The 25,734-nt window shown below is 36.9% G+C and overlaps 1 protein-coding gene and 1 non-coding gene across 2 annotated transcripts in view; both read right to left on the reverse strand.

Annotated features, from left to right (window-relative positions):
• Positions 1-2,267: 2,267 nt before the first annotated feature.
• The window catches only part of LOC104891312 (probable LRR receptor-like serine/threonine-protein kinase At1g53440), a 33,839-nt gene continuing 10,372 nt past the window's right edge, over positions 2,268-25,734 (reverse strand). The window contains exons 10-18 of the mRNA XM_048642001.2: positions 24,762-24,811; positions 24,087-24,448; positions 23,806-24,001; positions 5,060-5,185; positions 4,463-4,614; positions 4,093-4,303; positions 3,674-3,911; positions 2,938-3,088; positions 2,268-2,835 (exon numbers count right to left, since the gene is read on the reverse strand). Of these exons, the coding sequence (XP_048497958.1) occupies positions 2,824-2,835; positions 2,938-3,088; positions 3,674-3,911; positions 4,093-4,303; positions 4,463-4,614; positions 5,060-5,185; positions 23,806-24,001; positions 24,087-24,448; positions 24,762-24,811 (1,498 nt within the window). The 3' untranslated portion in view covers positions 2,268-2,823. The remainder of the gene's footprint in view (positions 2,836-2,937; positions 3,089-3,673; positions 3,912-4,092; positions 4,304-4,462; positions 4,615-5,059; positions 5,186-23,805; positions 24,002-24,086; positions 24,449-24,761; positions 24,812-25,734) is intronic.
• On the reverse strand, positions 9,647-9,748 carry LOC125497198 (small nucleolar RNA R71). Its single transcript, XR_007273832.1, has one exon. It is a non-coding gene; the product is annotated as a small nucleolar RNA R71 (small nucleolar RNA).

Raw genomic sequence — 25,734 nt, forward strand, 5'->3', positions numbered from 1 at the left:
TTCCCTCCTCGAAATTTGGTCTTCGTTGGTCGAATATGAAGCCGTTTCATCCGCATTTTTCGTCGGTTCACTAGTCGAAGATGAAGACTCGACCCTTCGAAGCCCGCGCTCGTCGGCCGCGTTGAGATTTCCCTCCTCCTCGAAATTTGTTCTTCGTTGGTCGAAGAAGAAGTCATTTCATCCGCGTTCTTCGTCGGTTCACCAGGGGAAGTGGGTTCGGTCGTCGGTCAATCTCGTGCTCGAAGTCTTCGTCGTTTCGTCTTCGTCCTTCCTCAAAAATCTCCAGATCTTGTATTTATTTTTTTTTCTTCATTTTTATTTTTTAAGATTCATATGATGTTAATGGTTAGATTCTGATTTTTTTTATTTTTTAATATTTTTTTTTTGAATTTCTTTTTTTATGTGTTGGATTTTGTGTATCTATTATGGTTTTGAATTTTGTGTAACTTTTCTGTTTTTGAATTTTGTTTAAGCATTTTTTGTCATTATTTTGAATCAGTAGTGTTTTATTTTGTTCCTATATTGTTTTCTTTAAAATTTGATGGCAAAGACTAATTTTTTTTTTTTACCTATACCTGTATCCTATGCTGCGGGTGTTACTAAAAACCGCAGCAATAGACTTCATTTTTTAGTATTAGTAATATATATATATTGATGTGGTTTTCGCTAGAAACCGCAACAATATATTAATTTCCTATTGATGCCCCTTTAATTGCTGTGCAGCCAAAACCGCCGCAATAGGCCACTTAATGACTGCAGCAATAAGCATTTATTCTACTAGTGTACCTTGTCAATCTCTTGCCTACTAAGGCATTGAATAATATTCCTCCCGTCAAAATATCATTTTAAATCACCCCCTCTTATGACCACATTCGAGTTTTTGGGGTTCTTAGCTTTCCAAAGTTGGCAACTATTACCCTTGACAAATTAGCTCCTCGCTCTACTCCGTGCATCGTTCTAACCTATCCATCAAATCATCGAGGGTATCGATGTCTACAATTGCCACAAATAAGATCATTATTTCTCGTCATGTCACCTTTGATTAGACAACTTTTCCTTGTCACACTTTTGAGCCATATAGGCCTGCTGATTATTCGTTCCTTCAGGATTAAGGGCCCAGCTCACTCCTCTTTCCCTTATAACCCTTTTCTCCACAAAATAATCACCCCCATAACCTACAACACCCCTTGCTATATCCCTAACCCATCCTGCCCATTTAGCTAGGGCCCAACCCAGTTTCTCCACCCCTTGCCTCGCTTCCCCCGCTCCCCAGTGCCAGGCTGGCCATGCGCCTCAGGCCCATTCCAACACTAAAAGCTCCCCCTCCCTCCTACGGACACAAACCCAACACCTCTCTCAGCCTTGGTACAACCCCCCTTTTGCTTGGCCTCCTAGCTATTCGGCCCATGCGACCTCCTTAACCCCATCCAATGCGTACCCGGTCTTAATCTTGGATATCCAATCCCAATTCCAAATTTGGCCTAAACATTATTGCACCTTCTCTTCCTATTCATCGGGTCTTCTATTCAGAGAACTCACAAAATTGCCTTGACTGACCTGAATTTGAATGCGGTGATGCATGATGAACATAGTGCTTTAATTAATACAGTGACATGGGAATTAGTACCTAAGCCTCTGGTGAATATTGTAAATTGCATGTAGGAATAGTTACGGCTGATAATTGCTCTATTCATCTGCTTGGTGTCAAAAATTCTTTTTTACATGGTGACTTATAGGATCGGAGATGTTATGCATGCATCTACCCCCAGGGTTTGTTGATAAGAGAATAATGTGACACAATCACCTTCTAATCTATACAAATATACTATAAGATGTTTCTATCAAAGAAACGTTGTTACATGACACTCTCCAATGTATGTGCCACTTGGCATTCTTCTCAAACTTCAAATACAAATGTTTGTGATTTCCTTTAAAAATTAACTATGTGCAGATACTAGGAATGGAACACATAACATTTGAAATGAAATGTGACAGTTTAACCACCAATATATTATGATTTCATATTTAACGTTTTAAAGTAACACATGTAACAAAATCATATAATTATATGAAACTATAAAGAAATAGATAGATTTTTTGACTTTAATACTTTTATTAAGGTAATAACATTTCTTTCCCCGATTCCATTGAATTGTTATTTTTATCCCCATTTCTTTAAATTTTCTTTTTCCAAAAATTATTTAACATGCCATAACGTCCATTTTTCAATTTTGCACTAAACATAATATTACAGAAAGATAACAAAATCAATCATGAAATTTTTAAATAATAATATTTGATAACTTCAACTATCAGGATATCGCGCGAGCCAAAATACTAGATGCCATTATATATTATAGCATGTGCATTACACGGGTCGAAAAACTATAGTAGTTGTGCGTTACTATTGATTTACATTGATAAATCTGAAAGTAACTTCAATGATGAGGGTGAACTTTCACCAAATTCATCCTTGCTTTGCATGGAATTTGAGGAATGCTTCCATTGATCATCTATCGACATGCTCCTTTGCACATGACTCGACGAAGAGCTCTCAGAGACATGAGTTTGACTGTCTTGTTGTGACATTCTCCTAAAAGCTTTGAACCTTGATTCATCATTTGTTCCAATACGTTTTTCCATGGATGCTTGAACAGGGGTGTGGCCTTCAATCATACTTATAATTGAAGACATTGAAGGTCTAAGATTAGGAGATGCATTAGTACAAACTAAAGCTATGTTTAGCAACCTCAATGCTTCTTCATTGCAGTAACTTGATCCTAGAGTTGAATCCACAAGCTCTAATAGGTTTCCTTGCTGTTGTCACATATAAGCCTTTGGAATCCCAAACACAAAATAAGGTCAATCTTAAATAACTGATCATACTCTTAACAGAAAAAAAAAGCTTATGTAACATTTTGATGACAGATGAATTACCCAATCAAGAAGGTAAACAAACTCTTCCTTGGGTTTGTAGCTTGTGTTGCTAGTTCCACTCACAATCTCAAGTACGACAACTCCAAAGCTGTATACATCTGCCTTATCCGTGAGATATCCTCTCATTGCGTATTCAGGGGCCATATAACCTCTACAAGAATTTATTCAAAAGATAATGAATTAAATTCTTTTGTTTTAAACAACAATGCAAAATAATGTTTCTTTGATTTACAAGAAGATGACAATGTGATGTATATCAATAGAGGCGGCTAAAATGTGCACGGTGAACAACTGCACAGGATCCCAATATATAAGGGGTTCAATTCTGTTTGTTGTCCTTCTAAAGGGGAAAAAACCTAACTCTAATTACAGACTATTCATTTCTAATTTTATAGAGTGTAATGTTAGATGCAAACTTAAAGAAATTTCTATTAGGTGTTTCTTCTTCTCTTATTCTCCAAAAAAGACCATTAATGACTCTCCCAAGTTCCATCTCTTCCTATTCACCAAAAAATTTAATTTTAATAATTTAATTTAGCACAGGGTCCCTAATTTTATGAGACAGTCCTGTATATGAAACATTGAGAATTAAACCTTCATAAAAAAAAAAAAAGAAATGGAAAAATAGTAAAATTGACCCATAAAATCTAAACTGATCCGTTGTTGCTTAAAAGAACAAAACCAAAACTGGAGCACATGGAAGGAAGATATAGATACTAGATAGATATCAACTCACATAGTTCCAGCAATTCTCGTGCTTATATGAGTATTTTCCTCTTCATTCAGTTTTGCCAGACCAAAGTCTGAAATTTTAGGGTTCAACGCCTTATCAAGTAACACATTGGTTGCTTTAATGTCTCTATGAACAATTTTGATTCTTGACTCCTCGTGTAGATATGATAATCCTCTTGCGATTCCTAAGCATAAACTCTTTCTTGTTTGCCAATCTAAATGCAACTTTTTATTCTCCTTACCTATAAGGTCAACAAGTAAACAACTACGAATTCATATGATATCAAAATTTTGAGGACAAATAAGCGCGTAGTTTTATATATATACTCCATGTGTTCCTATTTGTTTTTCATACTTTGACTTTTTTCTCCGTCAAGAAATAGGAAGAGATTGAGTATTATGAGTATTGGAAAAGAGACTTGCCAAATAATGCATGGGCGAGACAATTGTTTTCCATGTACTCGTATACAAGCAACAACTCTTTTCCTTCAATACAACACCCATAAAGCTTTACTAGATTTGGGTGTTGTATAGCAGAGATCATGCCTATCTCATTCACAAATTCCCGATTTCCTTGCTTCGACTTGGAAGAAAGTTGCTTGACGGCAATCAATTTACCATTTGGTAGTACACCCTACAATCACCAAAAAGTAATATGGAAACTATCATAATGGAAACATGATTGTAAGATATGCTTCTATTTCTTAAAGTTTATTTTGATTAGTCAATGTACTACAATGACTGAAATAAGTGCTGAAAAGGATCTTGTCTGAGAAAGACAACAATAATTCACCTTGAATACAGGCCCAAAGCCTCCTTCACCGATTTTATTTTTGTCATGAAATTCTTCTGTTGCCATTTTAATCTGCCTCAAGGTATAGTATGAGAAGGAAGTGGTCGATTTGCTAGCAAATAAGTTGATTAAGGTAGCAAGCCTTCGGGTTCCTGCTATTTGAAGTGCATTAGATAAAATAGTATTATAAGATACGATAATCAATTCAATCGCCGTTTACCTTTTTTCTTTTTCTTATGAATGAATAGATCTCTTTACTTATATGACTTAGATCTCTCGTATTTCTCGAAACAGTGAATTCGATTGATGAGATTTGGTATGATACTTATGAGATCGATGGGCTATGCTAATTTATTGGCTGTTGATAATTCCGAACTTTACACCCCCACAAAATGATGAATTCTTAATTCATTAAGTTAATAATTTTAGTGATTGTTTGGTGTACAAGATAATGATGAACCAAATGATTCATATTCATATTCTAGTGGTCGTTTTAGCATATTAATTAACACCAAATAACTCCAAAGATTCATATATGCAAAAGAATTGTCGATCAAAAGCAAAATAGCACGCATTCAAATCAGAGTTACCAATTACCATTATCCTCCTGGTCTCTTCCACCCCTCATCCAGAGATATACAAGGACTGCTGTAATAAGAGCACATGAGGCAAGCACAATTCCAACAATGACTCCAGCTGACAATTTTTTGCTAATTTCGAGGTCTGCAAAACACAGATCAAAGGATTATTGTTAACATGAATCCCCATATCGCCATATATATATTATATATATATATATATATTATATATATATAATATATATATATATATATATATATATATATAGAAGTGAGTTCATATGAGAATGTATACTTACATGAGAAATGAGAAAGAATTTTACACGTTATAACTCTTATGAATAAGTGTAAATATATATATATAGAAGTGAGTTCATATGAGAATGCATACTTGCATGAAAAATGAGAATGAATTTTACGCGCTATAACTCTTATGATAAGTGATGTAACTCTAATGAAAAAGTGATGTAATTCCAAAAAATAAATACTGGAAAAAAAATTCAAAAAAATCTTTATTTTTTAGCTCAAATTTTTTTTAGGAGGGTATAACTCTAATGAACAAGTGTTGTAATATTTAATCCAATCGTGTGACTGAGATTCATTCTCATTTCTCATGTGATATATATATATATATATATATATATATATATATATATACTTCCTCCGTTTCTAAATAAGTGCAACATTTGCATAGTGTTTACTATTCACAGTTTAAACTTTAATTAGCTTTGGTGATTTACATTTTAGGAAAAACATAGTCATGTGGGATCTTGTTAGATTCGTCTGAATGTGAATTTTTTTAATATCAACTTTTTATAATTTTTACTTATTGATAATTAAAGATATTAATGGTTAAAATAATGCATTGGCAAACGTGCAAACAAGAAATGTTGCACTTATTTAGAAACGGAGGAAGTATATATATATATAGGAATTGGGGTTGACTCAAGTGATGAGCTTTTCCATCTTCCCTAGCAAGGTCTAGGGTTCAATTCCTAGTCCAAGCATTTGCTTGGGATTTAAGGGGAGGAGAGGAGTTGGTAGGTGTCTGGCTTTGTAATGGGCCTCTTGGTGGAGGCCCTTTGCGAGGGCAACTAGAGAAATTATTCTTTACCAATTTTTAAAATATATATATATCCTCTAGCAATATCTATACAAATATATTAAAAGGCGTGCATAAACAAGAAACTGTGCCACGTGGCGCTCTCCCTAGGGAGTTTTAGTTCATGTAATCCACGACAATAAAAAAAAATAGAAATTGCGTAATATAGGATTTGATCCCAAGACCTCAAGTACATATACTAAAGTCTTAACCACTAGGCTAAGTTGTATTTAGTGTTATTATCATAAAGTATTATACTAATAAATGAAATGTTTTCTTACCCGGAGCGTAGCCCGGGCCTAATAACTAATAAATATATTAAAAGACGTGCCTAAGGAAGTTTGTATATGCCACGTGACACTCTTCTCAAATTGCTCATGCAAATGCTTTATGTCCATGTGTACTCCTCACTTTACAAAAATTGTGTAATTGCAAGGATCGAACACATGACTTTTGAAATGAAATATAAGAGCTTAACCATCAATACACCATGGCTTCATTGTCTAATGTTTCAAATAAAATATGAAAAAGTCTTGTTAGAATTATAGTTAACTAAAAAGACTTAAACAAGTATACATCTCTAACACTCTTATTATAACTGAAATATTGATGTCATATTCTCTTACCACAATTCCTTTTAAGGTATTGTTTTCAAACTCAAACCTTTCAAATTTTCTACTTATCATGTCGTAACGTAATTTTTTCAATTTCTTAATTGACAAAAAAATGAAAAGTAGCAAAAAAGTAGATTAAATTTAAGAATAATAACATATTTGTTTGTAGTAACTGACTTGGGGCATTGTCCGGACCCAAAAAGACTAGTAAATATATTAAAAGGCGTTCCTTTCAAAGGGACGGTGTCACGTGCCACTCTTCTCAAATTTCTAATACACATGTTTCTGATCTCATTTACAAAATATAAAAAATGTGTAATTACTAGGATTTGACCACATGACATTTGAAATGAAACGTGAGAGTTTAGCCACTAATAATATATTACAATTTCATTTCTAGTATTTCAAAGTAAGATACAATAAAGTCTTATAATTACATCAAATTAAAGACATGCATAGACAAGCTTTTTGATATCTAACATTTTTATTAAGTAATAAGATTGTCTCACCCAATTTTATTGAAATTGTTATTTTTATCCAAAAATTTATAGGTTTATTTTAAAAGAATTTTTCGTCCCGAACCACTTTAATTTGGTGCCTCTTTGTGAGAAACTATCTTAAGTAAACGAAATTGTCCAAAACTACCTGAACTCCATAAAACCATTGTTGACCAATACCCAAATGGTTTTCCAACCAGTTGACCATGTTTTTCGGGTCAATAATAGTCGGTGATGTTATGATTTTATATAGAATTTCCCCCCTACTTATATGCTAAAAAGGATGTTTATGTTGCTCTTAGGGGCCATTTTGTACTAACTTTCTCCATCTAGTTGTGGTTTTCTGTTTTGTGTAGAATTGTAGGTTTTAGGGAATTATTTCCTATTTTCTTCTGTTATATGACCGCTACACTAGATTGAAGAGGTTTGATGCTGAGTCCCATAGGTCCCGAGGATACTTTCCGGGACCCTTGAGCAAAAGAAGAGTTGAAGACTTGACATTTGGAGTCAAGGAACGAAGAAAAAAGGCCAGACCCGGTCAGATCGGGCGGCCTAGCCCAATCGAACACCCAAAATACACAAAGTATTAAGGTTGCGGGCCCGATCGGGCTCTTACGCCCTGTCGTAAGTCGCTGTTTAAGCACGATCGGGTGGTTCAGCCCGATAAAGTCAAGCGCTCAGGAAGATGCTGCTGCGTGCTGAGATAGTAGACAACCCGATTGTGTCGGGCGCTTGTGATTTTTGTGATGCTTCCAGTTTAATGAGCCCAGTGATATTAGGCATACTAGGCCCGATCGGGCAGTGACCCGATACGCGCGTTTAATGAATTCCAGGCTATTTTTGTAAGCCTTTTTTAATAATTGTTTTAGGACTAGTATAAGTAGCAAATTAGAATTTCTTTTATTCATCTTTGTTTTAGCCATTAGTTTTCATAGTTTTCTCTAGAGAGTGATTTAAGAACCATAGTTTATTGCTTTTCGCTTTGAATTCAAGATCAAACATTTGGATTATTCACAAGTTCAATACAATTCTTCAATTTGGTCAATTTTCTTTATTGCTTTCTCTATTCTTTCTTAGATTACTTTCCTAGTCATTTGCAATGTTTCAAAGTATGAGTTTGTATATAAATTTTGTTATTGTTTTCATAAATATGAGTGAGTAGTTCCATTTCTATGTATGCAATGCGGGATTGATAGATTAGTTTAATTGCCTTGTGTTTCAATTATTTCTTGTGATTGAATTGTTCATGCTAGATTTATAAGGTAGAACTGATTTGTATTTCTAAATATCGAAATACTGAATTTTTTTGAGATAAGAGATACCGTATAGGCTTTCAATCATTAGGCAGAGTGATCCTTGACCATGCGAGAGCAGCTAGGTGATCTTTGAGGGAGGTAATGTCCGAGAGAAATTACATATGCCCTTGATAAATTGACTTATTAGGTGGTTGTTCTTCGTCCCTGATTTCCCGAGTTGTATGCATCGTGAACCATAATCCTAGTTCTTTATTAATTGATTCATTCCTTCGTGTTTAATTTTGTTATTTGCTTATTTCAGTAACACAATCATCTTCATCTGATTTATTTAGTATAATACTAGAGTTGAGATACAATAATATAACTTTCTCCATGTGGATTCGATCCTGACTACTAGTTAGTGGACCTTAGGTTATTTTTGATTAATTAGCTGATACGACTTTTGCCTAAAAAATTTTGGCGCTGTTGCCAGGGAGACGATTTATTTTTAGTTTGTCTGAATTATAGTATTACACTAACCTCTACTCTGAAGAACACACATGTTCTTTGGAGCATCTTAAGTTTGTTTTAGTGTTTTTGGTGTATGAGTAGGAAACTGAAATCCCGAAATCTCATTCTATTTGATCCGAGATTGAAAAGACTGCTCGTAGACTAAAATAGAAAACTAAGCAGGCACAGTTGTCTGCAGGATCACCTTCCCAACAGACACATCCTCCACCACCCTCACCACAATAAGAACTCCTTATTACACCTATTTCTCTTAAAATGAGTGACAATGTTAAACCAACCTTCAAATATTATGCACAACCATCTCCTGATAATGTGCCCACTGGGGTACGGTTGCCTACTGTCGCTGCTGCAAATTTTGAAATCAAGTCTCTAGTTCTGAATATGGTTCAGAATAACCAGTTTGCTGGGTGATTATCTGAAGACCCCATGCACAATGGTTTTTTACAATGTTGTGCTACAAAATAAGCTGGTGTTACTGTTGATGAGATGAAACTCATCTTATTTGGTTTTTCTTTGTACGACAAAGCTCTATTTTGGTATAAAAAGCTGTCTTCCACCATTACCACCTGTGCAAAACTATCAAAGATCTTTCTCATCAAGTGGTACGCTTACCAAAATACTGCAGATATGCGTCATGAGATAGTGACTTTCACCCAAGATCTTGGAGAGTCATTGTATGAAACTTGGGAAAGATTCAAGGATCTGCAGCCTTTGTCCTCATCATGGTTTTGATAAGTGGTATTTGCGTCAGATTATCTACACTAGAGTTGATGCAGATATATGAGACGAGTAATTGATGGAGCTTCTGGTGAGTTCTTCATGGATAAGGCCATACATAGACGAACGGTATGAACTTTTGGAGAAAGTCGCTTCTAATTAAGCGTCTACCATTCTTTCTTCTACGAAACAGGGAGAAAAACATGTTTTTGAGGCCATTTCTTTACTGTTTGGCAACCAGCTGCTCTAAACCATAAGATCGATTCTTTGAAGCTAGGTAATAACTCCTCCTCCCACATAAGGGTTAACGCAATGGCTAGTGTTTCTGGTTACAATACCTTTATATGTGATGCTTGTGGGATAGCCGGACACAACTCTCAAGAGTGCCCCGCCCTCTCACCTTCTAGTGAGATAGTGCACGCATTACAGCCACAACACAAGCCTCAGTTCGATCCTTACTCCAATACATACAATCCTGGGATGCGAGATCATCCAAATCTCTCATATAGGAGCAATAATGTGTTGAATCCGCAGTAACAACATTATCCACAACCTCAGCAACAACGACAGTCCATGCCACAACTCCAGTTTCTGCAGCATCAGTCACACCCACAAGCTCCTCCTGGATTTCAAAGAAATCAATATCAATAGTATCATAACACATCTCCTTCAGACCCAGCTCTTGTTGAACTCAAAAATCTCATATTACAGATGCAAAAAGGTATCCTTTCTTTCAAGAAGATACTAGGTCTCAATTTTAAAACCTGCATGCTCAGAACAAGCTACAAGGGACACATAATAACATGTTGGAGTCATAAATAGCTCATTTTGCTAGTTCTTCTGCTAGTAGACCATCTGGGTCATTGCCTTCGCAACCAATGCAACCACGGGACACTACCAAAGCTATTACCCTTCGTAGTGGAGTGTAGTACGATGCCTCGACAATGTTAGAGGTGGAATCATTACTTGCTCAGAAACCACTGGAAGTACCTGAGGATGCTAAACCTCAGGAAAAGAAAGGAGAAGTAGACAAGACTATGGAGATGACTAAGGAGAAAATTGGGACTCCGGTGATCAAGCTAACAATCCTAAATCCGATGCAAAAGAAGAAACTTGACCATCAGTATGGTAAGTTTTTAGAGGTGGTAAAGAATCTGCACGTAATAGTTCCTTTTACTGAACTATTAAATCAAGTGCCTGCTTATTCTAAATATTTAAAAGAACTTTTGATGCCGAAGAGGACTCTCGATGAGGTGGAAACTATGGCTTTTACTACTGAATGCAGCGTTCTTTTACAAAACCATTCTCCACCTAAATTGAAAGATCTAGGGAGTTTTTCCATCCCTTGTCACATTGGCACCATATTTATTGATAAAGCTTTATGTGATTTAGGTGCGAGTGTGAGTGTCATGCCTCTTTCTATCTGTAAGCAACTGAACATGGGTGTAATAGCCCTGTTTTTAAGAACGTTTATTTAAACGTCAAATATAATTATTAAGTTAATTATGTTTCGGAAATCATTATTTTATTTGAGTTGTGGAATATAATTTTTATTTGTCGTGTTGTAATGTATCTATTTATTTAATTATATGAGATTATTATTATTATTATTATTATTATTATTATTATTATTATTATTTTGGGTTTGTGCAATTAGTAGAGTTGTATTTGACAAAATAAGTTGGTTTTGTTTATTTTATTTTGGTCTTATCCTTGCCGTTTGCCAATTGGAAACCTAACCCTTATCATATTTCCTCTTGTCGGTTTAATGAATCATAAACCCCAAACCCCCAAACTCAAAACTAAACCCCTTTCCCTGTTCTTTTGCTCGACAAACCGAAATCCCAAACCCCCAGCCATTTTCTCTCTCTCTCTCTTTCGCCTGCTGTGCCTCCCTCGCTGGCCGGAGTTTTCCTTTCCCTCTATTCCTGCTGCCGCTGTGCCGGTGACGTTGTTGTTGCCATGTTTTTCTCTCTCCTCATGAAATTCGACCAACCTCTTCTCTCTTCTCGCGAAGGTGCTGGTGGTTACAGGCCAACGGTGTGGTCGCCTAGACCTAGCCTTCGTCGTTGTCAGTTCTTGCTCGTTGGAGTTGTGCGTGTGGTGCTGTTCGCAAGCCACCACACTTTTGTTGTTGTCTCGTCGCTGTTGTGGTTGTTGCCCTGTCTCTCTCCCTCTCTTCTGTTTGTTCGTTGTTACTGTTGTGGTGGCGGTGTTGGCGCCGCCGTGGCCTGCTGCTACCTCGCCGGTGCTCAACAAGCCTCGCAAAGCTCCACTACTGAAGCTTCGAAACCCCCCCCAACCCTTTGTGTTCTTGGCTCTGTTCTTCAGTGCTCACGTTGAGCAGAGGTAATCTTACTTATTTATTTTTAATTCAGACCCTTTTCTTTATAATTCCAAGCCCCAAGTTGTTATTTGTTGTTGTTGCTACTGTTTGTTGTTGTCATTGTTGTATTGTTGATCTTATTAGGATTGTGGTTGTGGTGGCTGTTGTTTTGTTGTAGTGGTGGTGTTAAGTTGCTGTTGTTGTGGTTGTTGCTGCGCTATTGTTATTGTTGTTGTTGTTGGTGTTGTTGTGTTGGCTATTGTCGAGTGATTGTGATGGTTGCAGTAGAATTGTTATGTTGTTGTTGTGTTGTAGTTTGAGTTGTTATATTTGAAGTTAAGTTTAGTTAGTTTAGTTCATGAATTTAGAGTTGTAGTTATGAATTGAGAATTTAGTAAATTAGAATGCTAAAGTGGAGGTAATTTCTAGATTGAGAATTGATTATGAATTGAGGATGCTAGTCGTGTGACGTAGCTAGTGTTGTTATTGAAGTTAAAGTTATTAATTAAGGATTAAGGAAATTAATTAGAATATTAAAGGTTGATAATTTGTGAAATGGGAATTAGTTATAATTATGTTTTCTAGTTTATAAATTAGTTTATGTTTGGCTATTGATTATTGATGTCATTATGAGGTGATTCTCGGAGGATGATTATGGAGTGGAGTAGTATTTGGAGATTAAGAAATTGGATTGCGATTCAGGTAACTTTTATGTTTAGTAAAATCATTAACTCATGCCCTTGTGTGTGTGGATCTTTGTGTTATGTTTTTGATAAATAAGTTCGTACTATGGCCATAGTTATGAATGTGATGTTGTGAGTTGATTCTAGAAATGTTATTCGATGAATATGAATATGCAAATGTTTTGCTGGCTTAGTTTATGAACTGAAAATAGTAAGTGGGCAAGGTATGGGTGCATGATGGTTATACGATCGGTTACGCTCCATTGCGAACTTTGGGGGTAGTATTGCTGGACTCTATAGCGAAGCTTGGAGGCAGCGTTTATCGTTGTCCGAAGCCTGTACTTGCCACTGATTTGTTTAAGAGAGTGAGCTATGCCAGCGTTGTAATGGAAAGAAGTGATTTGAAATAAAATGTTTTTAATGGGCTGAATTAAAGGTTACGAGTTTTTCACTCATTTTGGAATTTTGTTTGTTTTGTATTTTCTCCATGAATTTAAGCTCGGAAATGGAAGCGAAGCGAGATTATGATGTCGTCGTAGCTTATGGATTGAGTTTGTTTCTAGATAGTGTATTTGATACTAGTTATTTATTGTTCCTTTGTATATAACTTTTGGGAATTATGGTGTAGTTATTGGTGTAATTGAAGTCTTATATAAAGGATTTTGTTTTGTGGGCCAATAACCTACAGGTTCAGGATCGTTTTATAGGTTATGTTTCCGCTACGAGTAAATATTTAATTTGAGGTTTATTAAGTATTGATTCTGATTAGTGAATCTTAAGTGTGTTTAGCTAGCAGCTCGGGAATCGAGCTGTTATAATGGGTGACTTAAAATGTACTACCATTACTCTGCGAATAGCTGACCGTTCTGTGAAATACCCCTAGGTATATTAAAGGACGTCCCTGTTAGAGTAGGTAAATTCTTTATCCCTGTGGACTTGTTATCTTAGACTCAGCAGAAGATACCCAAACACCAATTATTCTCAGGCGACCTTTCCTCTATACTGTTGGAGCAGTTATATATAGATGTTAAAAGTGGGAATCTGACATTGACTATAGGCGGGTGATGATAAGGTTATGTTTAGCTTGACCAATTCCCCTAAAAGCCCAATGTTAGAGGGATCATGCTATTATGTTGATATTATAGATGAACCGATCCATGATTACAGGCCTCATTCCCCCTCCCGTGATACTTTAGATGATGTGCCTGTCTTAGAGTCTATTGCAGGTGAAGAACATTTCTTAACGGTCTTGAAGACTCACAAAAAGGAAATTTAGTATAACACGGATGACTTGACAACAATAAACCCTGACTTTAATGAGCACTGAATTCATCTAGTTGAGGGCCATCACCCTAGCATTACAGTCCAACACGGGTTGCAAGGGGTGGTACAACACAAAGACACGAAACTGCTTGATGCAGGTTGATGGACAACTGGTGTCCATGTCCCTTTCCTTTCCCTTGTTGCAATGAGGCCATTGCCAAGTTTTGCTTGGGGGAGGATTTCTGTAAGTATTGCTTTTCTTTTTAATGTTTTTTAGGTTAGTTAAGTTGGTTTAATTGCTTGAAAAAAAAATTAAATAACACAAAAAATTGAAATATTGCTGAAAAAACACAAAAAATACGAGTTGAATATGAATAGATTTATTGCTTCCTTATGCCCTGAACTTTGCTTTGAAAAATGATTTAACTCATTATACTGGATAGTGGGGCATTTGTGATTGGAATGTTGTGATGTGATCTCTGATTGCCTTCATCTTGAGTAGATTTTGATGATAAAGTGCCTACTTTAACTGCATGCTTGAATTGGTTACACTGTGAGGATTCATTATAGCCTTTGGATGTATATCTATGCCCGATCTATTTTTACGTGTTAGTTCCTCGCTCGTAGCATTCTTATCCTGATTTTAGCATTGTACTCATTGATTTTCGATGACTTTGGACTTGTGCTGTGATAGAGGCGTTCGTTTGTGTGATCGTTTTTTTTTTATAAAATGTAAGGAATTTTATACAAAAAGCAGTTAGTCCCACCAAATACAAAAAACAACACACAAGAACACTAGAAAAATCAAAACAAACACAACCTAATTAACACCACCTACACACATTATAAGGCACTCTACTGATTATTACACAAATCACACCATATCCTTAGTTTGCCTCTGTAGCTAATTTTTCCTGCCACTCAATATCTTCTCTGGACCATTTGCTTGTCACCTGATGATGCACCCTGGAACAAACAGTCCTCTGAATTCTTCTTACAACAGCTTCAGGACAAGCAACCTTGAAACTCCACACAGCACTGTTCCTAGCCCTCCACACTTCATAAACAACTGCAGCCAAAGTAGCATAACCAATCTTCTGCCTTTTTTTGCTCCCATGAGTTCTACCCCATTTCTTCCATTGTGTGTATACAAACTCAGTTGATGAGCTCCTTATGCCTAACCACTGCATAAGGGCATGACATACCATCTTGCTGAAAGTGCATCTAAAGAACAAATGATGGCAGTCTTCAGTACCTTGATTACACAAGGCACAATTACTATCACTACTGACTCCTATAGCCACCAGCTTGTCTCTAGTTCCTAGCTTTCCTTTAGCAACCATCCATGATATGAGTGAGTGCTTAGGAACATTGAATGAGTTCAAAACCTAGTTGTGCCATATAACTTTCTCTCCTTCAGGGTGCAACCAATGATAACCTGCCTTAATTATGTATTTTTCATCAAAGTTTAGCCATCTGTTCCCAGTATAGGCCTGGCTCATGAACTCCTTAACTTTACAGATATTCTTCCAGCACCAGCTAGCATTCACTGGAGCTCTATACTCCCACCATATTGCCTCCTTAATATACACTGAATGAATCCACTTGATCCACAACAAATCAGCTTTATTAGCTACTTGCCATACATACTTCCCAATAGCTGCTACATTCCAACTTATGCACTCCCTAATACCTAAACCCCCTCTATTTTTATCATAGCACACATCCTTCCAGGCTATAGGAGGAGGCTTAGAAGAGTACACTCCTTCCCATAAGTATGCTCTGCAGATTCATATTATTGCCTCTAGGACACTTTTAGGCAATAAAAACACTTGAGCCCAGTAAGTGTGCAAGTTCATTAGCACTACATTTATCAATGTCACTCTCCCATCATATGATAAGTGTCTGGAGCTCATGCAAACAAGTCTCTTCAAGATCTTATCCACCAACACTTCACAATCTGCTTTAGAAATTCTTTTTGAGGTGATAGGCACCCGTAGGTATCTGAGTGGGAAAGACCCTCTTTGAAACCAAGTAACTTGAAGAATTCTCTGCTGAACTTCCTCCTTCACATTGCCAAAATAGACTGTTGTTTTTTCTTGGCTAGCACACAATCCAGATGTAACTGAAAAGGTCTTTATAGGACTCTCTTCATCATGATTGGAGATCAAGTCACTCCTTTGCAGAAGAGCATCAAGTCATCTGCAAATATCAGGTGTGTAAGCTTCAACTAAGAACATCTATAATGGAATTCAAATTTTGCCTTCTTCTGCATTTTCTTCATCAGTCTTGAGAAGTATTTCATAACAATGACAAACAGTAGAGGGGAAATAGGATCCCCTTGCCTTACCCCTCTCTTTCCTTGAAAGAAACCACACAACTTACCATTGATGCTCAATGAATAACTAGGGGTAGTCACACATAACATAACCCATTTGACAAAATTTTCAGGAAACTTCAATCCAATCAACATTTCTCTAATGAATTCCCAGTCTAGAGAATCATAAGCTTTCCGCAGATCAACTTTCATAGTGCATCTGGCAGGATCAGACTTTCTTTTGTAATGTCTTAACATATCATGACATATGAATATATTATGAGAAATTACTCTTTGCTCCACAAAAGCACTTTGAACTGGCTCAATGATATCTGGCAGCACCTTCTTCAACCTACTACACAACATTTTTGATATGATTTTATATAGGACATTGCAGCAGGCTATAGGCCTAAATTGTGTGACATCTGGAGGTTGTTCGCACTTAGGGATCAGGCAAAGAGTAGTGCTGTTTACTTGCCTTAAAATCTTCCCAGAATTAGAAAAATCCAGGATAGCCCCAGTGATGTCCTCTCTTATAATACTCCATGATTTCTTGTTATCAGGAGCGTTGTTATCTTCAATGTCATACAACGCTTGTTTTACATCCTCACTGCTAAAAGGATGACACAAGAAGTCTTGCTGTCTTGTACTCAATTTCACTCCTTCATTCAAGACACTAGAGATTACCTTATTCCTATTAAGTAAAGCATTACCTAACAACCCTTCATAAAAATCCATAAAAGCATGCTCTATTTCTTCTTGATTTTCAGCCCATACTAGCACTCCTGTCTTTCGCTCTCTAGATATGGTTTTGACCCCTTCTTCTTCTCAGACATGCATGAAAGTATGCAATATTAGAATCACCACCCTTCAACCAATCACACTAAACTTTCTGGTGAAGGAATGACATTCTAGCCCGGTTCCGTTCCAGATATCTCTTCCTAGCTTCATTTTCAATAGCTTGAAGCTCAGAATTTCTCAGGTATGAATGCAATTGCTTTTGAATTGTTATTAGCTTCTTATAGGCCAGATCTGCTTCATTCTCTATATTAGAGAACTTACTTTTGTTAAGTATTTTTAACTCACCTTTCAGCTCCTTCAATTTATTCACAACTTGAAACATAGCACAGCTTGTAACTTGCTTTTGCCAACCTCTCATCACTATGGAATCAAACTCCCCTGCTTGAGTAAACATATTGAAAAATATAAACGTCTTAGGAGTACCTCCCTGGTGGCCTTCTAACTGAATTATACAAGGAGAGTGGTCAAAGATACTCTCAGGAAGAAAATTTGCCATAGCTCCTACAAATTTTACTAGTCAAGCATCATTAACAAACACTCTATCTATCTTGGAGTACACCCTCTCCTCCCCCTCTTGTTTATTAGACCAAGTGAAGAAGGGGCCCACACTCTCCAAATCTTGCACCTCACACTCTCTCAGACACCTTCTCATCCCTTGCACTTCTTATAATGTCACATTAGAACCCACTCTCTTATTGAAGTTAACCACATTATTGAAGTCTGCACAAATTACCCAAGGATCCATACTAACCTTCAATCTCCTTAAATCCTCCCACATAACCACTCTATTTGTAAGATCATTTGAGCAGTAGACCATAGTCAAGTAAAAACATCTACCAGTCCCCTTATGAGTTACTTTACTATGAATATACTGAGCTCTACACTCCACTATCTCCACATCAAATTTATTATGCAGCCATATCAACCAGATTCTACCACCTTTATGATAAGAATAATTAGCCACAATACTCCAGTTAGGACATACTCTAGGGTAAACCTTATCCACATTCTTTGGTTTAACCCTAGTTTCTAGGAGACCAAACAACCCACAATTTCAATCTCATTATATTCCGAAACCCCACTCTATCCATTAGGGTCCAAGCTAGAAACCTGAGTACCCTGCACACTTGTCCCCTCTAGAGCCTTTCCATCTTGCATTTGTATCTCATCTACTTCCTTGTCCTCTATGTTTCCAGCTTGCTGCCCTTCCTAAGTTTCATGAATATTCTTTTCTAGTACAACTTGCTAGCCCTCAGCTTCATGTTCCCCTGCAATAGGAGCTAATCCAGATGTCAGATTAGGCCCCACCAATGACTCATGCACCTTTCTTGGATCTGCTTGACTTTTCATCTGACCCTTAGGTACCCATTTCTTTTGTGGTTTAAGTTTAGCTTTTGCAACATCCATTCTCTTTTGCCGACATTGCTCCATATTGTGCCCTGTACCCCCACAATCGCTACACATCACTGGCTTACACTCATATATGATCTTCTGTGTCTGCATCTTTCCCTTCTCATTGTAAAACACCACCTCATTAGGGAACTCTTGATCTAGAGCCACTTCAACCAACACTCTAGCATAGTCTAGAAGATCCTTCTGAGCAGTAGCCCGATCTGTTATAATAGGCTTCCCAATAACTCCAATTATCTTATTCAATGATACTTGTCCCCGGTACTACAAAGGAAGATTAGGTAGCTTGATCCAGGTACCATTTTCACACAATCAATAGAAATATCAACATCAGGGGACCATTCTTTCACAATGACAGGCTTACTATCATACATTATAGGACCTGCCTCCAGAGCTTGATTTTTGCAATCAATATTATGGAATCTAATCATAAACATGCTAGATTTCAGCATAGCCACCTTCACAACACCAAATTTCCTCCATATCCTCCTTATTAAACCCTTCCACAATCCTCAATGGAGGTTTCACCCCAGAATATAGCATACTAGAGCACTCTGCCAATATTCAAGTTCAGGTTGGATATCCTCCATACTTATCTTAACAACATTCACATCACCGCTCTTACTCACAACTACATCAGCATCCACCACAGGTATTTCTAGATTCAATCCTTCATCAACAATATTATAAAATAGAGAATGTCGCCAGATACCTAAGACAGTGGATGTTCCAGCATTGCTTACCAGTTGTTGCATCGGATGTGGAGAAGGTTGAACCATTGGCTTAATCGAACTTGCCGGATTATGAACCGATGCAATTCACTTCTCCTGTCTATTTCGAGTTTCAATAAACGCCTCCTTATCCCTTTCAGAAGCTTCAAAATTGAGTGAAGCATGAGAATCATCTTCCTCCGAGCTCCAACTCAACAATGAGTCATCATGTAACTCATTTACATTGATTTCTTTCCTTGCATCTCCGGATTGTGGTTTTCGAACAACCTTTACGTTCTGCCCTTCCTTAACATTCTTCTTGCTTCCATTACCCTTTTGCCATGGCTCCAGCATTGCTGAGGGGCAAAAATGGTGATGAAAATTACTGTTACATTGATTTCTAGAGAGAGGAGAGAGTTTCTCTCTCTAGATTCTATAACTCATAAAATAGTTATCCATTTGTGTGATCTTTAAGCCTCAAAGTTGTTAAATGAATCATTTTCCCTCCTCCCTCGCTGAGCCTAATGACTTTTTTGGAGCTATATGAAGCTACACTAGACGCCTTGAGCCTTTGCAATGATTATTGTCCCAAGTCTAGCTTGGGGGAGCATTTTAGGGATACTATATTGTGTGGTTGATTCTGTGGGTTTGTGAAAATAATGTTTTGTTGGTACAAAGTAAAGTGAAAGACAAAAAAGGAAAACGAAAAAATAATACATGAAAAGTCTCCATGGTTTTCATTCATTAAGTTTCAAGAAATTTTGATTCACGAAAAATTATTGAAAATTATATTGCAGGAGATAATTATTGATTGGTTCGTAAAATATTAAAGTTGGTTATTATCTTGGTCATGTTGTTGAGGCCATGGGTGTTATTTCGACCACATCTAGTCCTACTATGTTTTTTGCTCTCCTTTTCTTACCTTTTTCACCATATTTCTTAAATAATTTACGTACCTTTATGCGAGTGGGAAGGGATATTATGGTTGGGTTGATGAGCGATCGGGCACACTTTATGCTCGCCATAAAACTGAGAGGAGTGACACCTCGGTGAGCACCTTTTTAAGATTTGCATGTTATGTAGGGCAGTTGCATCTGACGGTTTGCTTAGGTGATTGGTGGTCAGTGTGATCGGAGCAACTGAACTTGAATTTTGCTTGCTTGAAGGATTTTGAGTTGAAAATGTTTGAGTTCGAATTTCTTATTTGAGGGGTGAAGCAATTTTTTTCATATTCAGGTTGTGCTTTTCTTAGGGACAAGCAAAGGTTTAGCTTAGGAAAGTTTGATGTTATGATTTTATATATAGTTTCCCCCCAACTTATATGCTAAAAAGGATGTTTAAGGTGCTCTTAGGAGCCATTTTGTACTAACTTTCTCCATCTGGTTGTGGTTTGCTGTTTTGTGTCGAATTGCAGATTTTGGGGAATTATTTCCTATTTCCTTATGTTATATGATCGCTACACTGGATTGGAGAGGTTTGATGCTAAGTCCTAAGGTCCTGAGGACACATTTGGGACCCTTGAGCAAAAGAAGAGTTGAAGACTTGGCATTTGGTGCCAAGGAACGAAGAAAAGAGGCCAGGCCCAGTCAGATCGGGCGCCCAAAAGACACAAACTATTTTGGTTGCGGGCCCGATCAGGCGCTTACGCCCTGTTGTAAGTCGCTGTTGAAGCCCGGTCGGGCGGTTCGACCCGATGAAGTCGGACGCCCATGAAGATGCTGCTGCGTTGGCACTGCTGAGATAATAGACCGCCCGATTGCATCTGGTACTTGTGGTTTTGTGCTGCTTCCAGTTTGATGAGCCTGATGACATCGGGCATACTAGGCCTGATCGGACGGTGACCCGATACGCGCGTTTAATGAATTCCATGCTATTTTTGTAGGCCTTTTTCCTAATTTTTTAGGGCTAGTATAAATAGCAAATTAGAATTTCTTTTATTCATCTTTGTTTTAGCCATTAGTTTTCATTGTTTTCTCTAGAGAGTGATTTAAGAATCCTATTTTATTACTTTTCGCTTTGAATTCAAGATCAAACCTTTGGATTATTCACAAGTTCAATACATTTCTTCAATTTAGTAATCATTCTTTATTGCTTTCTCTATTCTTTCTTAGATTACTTTCTTAGTTATTTGCAATATCTCAAAGTATTAGTTTTTATATAAATTTTGTTATTATTTTCATAAATATGAGTGAGTACTTCTATTTATAAGATTGTGGGGTCTATATATGCAATGAGGGATTGATAGATTAGTCTAATTACCTTCTATTTCAATTGTTTCCTGTGATTGAATCGTTTATGCTAGATTTATAAGTTTGGCCTGATTTATATTTCTAGATATCGCAATATTGAATCTGCTTCGAGAGAAGATATATCATATAGGCTTTCAATCATTAGGTAGAGTGATCCTTGACTATGCGAGAGCGACTATGTGATCTTTGAGGGAGGTAATGTTCGAGAGAAATTACATGTGCCCTAGATAAATTGACTTATTAGGTGGTTGTTATTCGTCCCTGATTTCCCGAGTTGTATGCATAGTGATCCATAATCCTAGTTCTTTATTAATTGATTCATAGCTTCGTGTTTAATTCTGTTATTTGCTTAGTTCAGTAACACAATCATCTTCATCTGATTTAGTTAGTATAATATTAGAGTTCAAATACAATAATATAGCTTTCTCCCTGTGGATTTGATCCTGACTTTCCTGACTACTAGTTAGTGGACCTTAGGTTATTTTAGATTAGGTGGTACGACTTTAGCCTATCAGTCACATGGCAAGCACGTGACTCTAATTTTATTTTACCCTTTCTTCATTCTCTTCTTTGTGGCTACCATTCACCACCCAATGTCGAGACCTTTTCCTAGCCACATCTATCAATACGAGCACCCACTGTTTCTCGCCACAACCACTATGACCACCCATTGCAACCCAAAGCCATCCAGTGCAACCCACAATCACCAATAAGATCACCCAACACAAGCCCTCGACAGGACAAGTACGATCACTCTCATAAACCCGCAACCACCTATACTGCAACCCACAACCACCAATACGAGCACCCACCACTAGAGATGGCAATGGGTAATGGACCCTACCCGGATCCGTGGATCCAGATCCATTTTTGACAAATTCGGATCCTCAAATTTTGGACCCTATGGATCCGGGTAGGATCTGGATCCTCCTTAAAAAAACGGATCTGGACCGGGTCCTAAATTATTACCCAGATCCAGATCCGTTTACCCGTTTTTATAATAATAATATTATTTAATATTATATTATCATAATATTATAATATTGGCTATTACATGTAAAACGAATTTTCGCTTGAATTTCAGATTATTGTTCTAACTAATGTATGATTTTTGTGCGAATTTGCTAGATAATTAAATTCGAAAATTAGGTCGATAACTAATCTACTGTTTGATTAATTGAATAGTTGTAAGTACTTGCAATGGTTATTTTAAAAAATTAAATGTATTTTTTGGTTGATATTAAATGACTTTATTGTTTAAAATCTTTAATTATTGTGAAAATTAAGGTAGTTTGAAGATAATAGGCAAGGATCCGTTTTGGATCCGTTTAGGACCCGGATCCGTAGGATCCATACGGATCTGGATCTGGATCCTCATTCTTATTACCCTGTGGATCCGGGTAGGATCTGGATCCTTGTCCAAAAAATGGATCTGGATCTGGATCCTAGAGGACCCTGTCCAGATCCTACCCATTGCCATCTCTACCCACCACAAGCCACATTCATATTCAGCCACCAACTGTCACTTGCCACAACCCATATGACAACCGACCGCAACCCACAAACTGCCCTACCCAGTACTCAACACTCGAAAACCCAGATCTCGTCCACAAATCGAAAGCCCGCAACAAACAACTACCCCACCCACTCCCTACCACCATCATTAGCACCGAAATGAGGGAATGAAGGGAGGTGAGGGATGTGGAAGAATAATGGCAAAAAAAAAAAGGGGTCACGTGCCCAGCACATCGTTATTATTGAAGTAAAATTCATGGTCAACTCCCCTTTAAACCATTTAGGTAGTAGTCAACAGTATTTTTTACTATTAAAGGTAGTTTTGGAAAATTTCGTTTACTTAAGTTAGTTTCTCGCAAAGTGGCACAAAGTTAAGGTGGTTTGGGACAAAAAATCCTTTTAAAAACAACTTATCATGACATAACGTCAATTTTACAATTTTGTACTATACAATATATTATGGGAAGCTAATAAAATCAATTATGAAATTATGAATAATAATATATTTGATAATTGTAACTGACTCGGGGGATCGTCCGAGTCAAAATAGTAGTTCTCGTTTAATTGCCAGGAAGTTTCACATTAATTGCAAGGTTTCATTATTTACTAATACTTCTCTTGACCTCTCCTATTGGCTATTACATGAGTCCCACTTTATTTCTCTATTTTTATCTCATCTTCCCATGATATACGTACAAAATATGTCTAGGGTGATGTTGTACTAATAATAGAATGGAGAAAGTATAACATAACTAAGCATGAAAAAATAGTAGTTCAAATAGATTGTTAACTTACTAGGCGTGACTGTGATCCCAGAGATAAGAGGTCCATGAACGCCTCTATGAGGAGATATCGTTGTTCCTCTACCAGACCAGTACAAGGAGATCTCGAGCGTGCTGCCATGAACATAAACAACAAACTCTTTAGTTATCTCCTTGCCAGCACCTCCGGCTTCGGCCTCAATGTTGAAGTCCTTGAGTTTTACATCTCCCTGTCACAACTCGAAAAACAAATAAAAATTTAAATTTAAATTAAAAAAAGGCGCAAAGGAAACAATGAACTAACTCTTGAATCACCTGAATTGCAACATCAAAAACGCGTCTGCCATTGTTGCTAAAAGTTTCATCGTTGGCAAACACGATCTCAGCAAAGTGAAGCTTCACTCTGTAACTTCCTTGTAGCATGCAAAGGCTATAGTACTTAAGTGATAAAGGAGCTAAGCGAGCTGTTCTATAAATGCCCGTTACATTAGGATTGGATGTTTCCATTGCCAAGAAGTTGGCACTATCAGTAAAAAGAAAAACACCTGTACTACTGTAAGCCCACTTTTCCCCATTTGTAAAGAAAGTGGAATGGCCTCCGGGAGAAATATCCTCATCGTATTCAATATTTGAGATGCTCGTCTTGTTTCCACCGCAATTGATGGAAAAATTATTATCTGTATCAACATGGAATGCCGGAAGCATGACAAAGTATGCTATTAGATGATTATTTGAGATGCTCATCTTACATTAAGGTTATGCTATTGCTAACAACAAAAATGTAAGCATTTACGATTATAGGAGATAATAAATGGTGAAAATGATACTGAATTTATAAGTAAATTTGTGAATAAGGTTTGATGCATACAATGTAAAATGGTAATGTCTGTCTATCCTCAAATTCCTCTTTTCATCCATAAATTCCAACCATTATCAACAATAAGTCGATTACATGTTGCATATAGATGAAAAATTGTTGAAAATTCTTACATTGCGGCGTAGTGGAACAAGGAAGGTTCCTCCTCAAGCACCAAGGCACTCTGCATGATCAAAATTGAATTCCAAACAAATAAAATTATATCATTGATGAATTTCATCATTCAACATATAATTAAGTAGAAGAATTAATATTCCTCCATACCAAAATAGATTGAGCACTTTTTTTGTGTTAAACTCTTAAATTAGTTTGAACACTTCTATTCTTGGCATAATCGTGCTCTTATTATATGAAGTAAGTTATTAAACACCCTTTTTCTCCCCATCCCGTCTCTACCAATATAAGAGTACCAACATTGGTGCTCTCCAAGTAGCTCTTCCATGAGAGAGAAAATGGAGAGCCAACTCTACCCTATTATGGTGCTCTCCTAGTTCTCTGTGTTCGCTCTCCACGGAGATAATTTGTAGAAATGCTCTCCCTCAAGAGCATTGAGAGAGCATGCTCTTGTTATAGTACGATGACACCTGTGATTGAAATTTTACAAAGAATAGCAATTGAAGATATTGGACTCCATTGAAGGAGCTTAAGAGAGGAAGCAGTGATGTGAATGGAGAACGAAGAGAGAGAAGTGGAGAGAAACAGAGAGAGAACCAAAGTAAATCTAAGACTACATTGTATTAGAATGAAAGTTGTTAATGAACAATTACAATATCAACCTATTTATACTAATTACAACACTTAACAAACTATTCTTGAATTAAGAGAGTTACTAACAATCTCTAATAACCTAATATCTATACTTCAACATCCCCCCGCAAACTGGACATGTTTGAAAAACATGTTCAGTTTGAACAATTCGTACTAAAAAAAATCTCTTGATCACAACAAGAGAATACAATCACTATGGATCAAACATGAAGGAATTCTCAAATAAGTTGAACAACCAAAATGAACCTCAATGAACTCGAGCTTTGTGTAATGCTAAGCTGCTGCTGCCATACTAGAAAAGCTACCAACGAATTGCCT

This window comes from Beta vulgaris, chromosome 4 (assembly GCF_026745355.1).
Source record: "Beta vulgaris subsp. vulgaris cultivar EL10 chromosome 4, EL10.2, whole genome shotgun sequence".
Taxonomy (NCBI): domain Eukaryota; kingdom Viridiplantae; phylum Streptophyta; class Magnoliopsida; order Caryophyllales; family Amaranthaceae; genus Beta; species Beta vulgaris.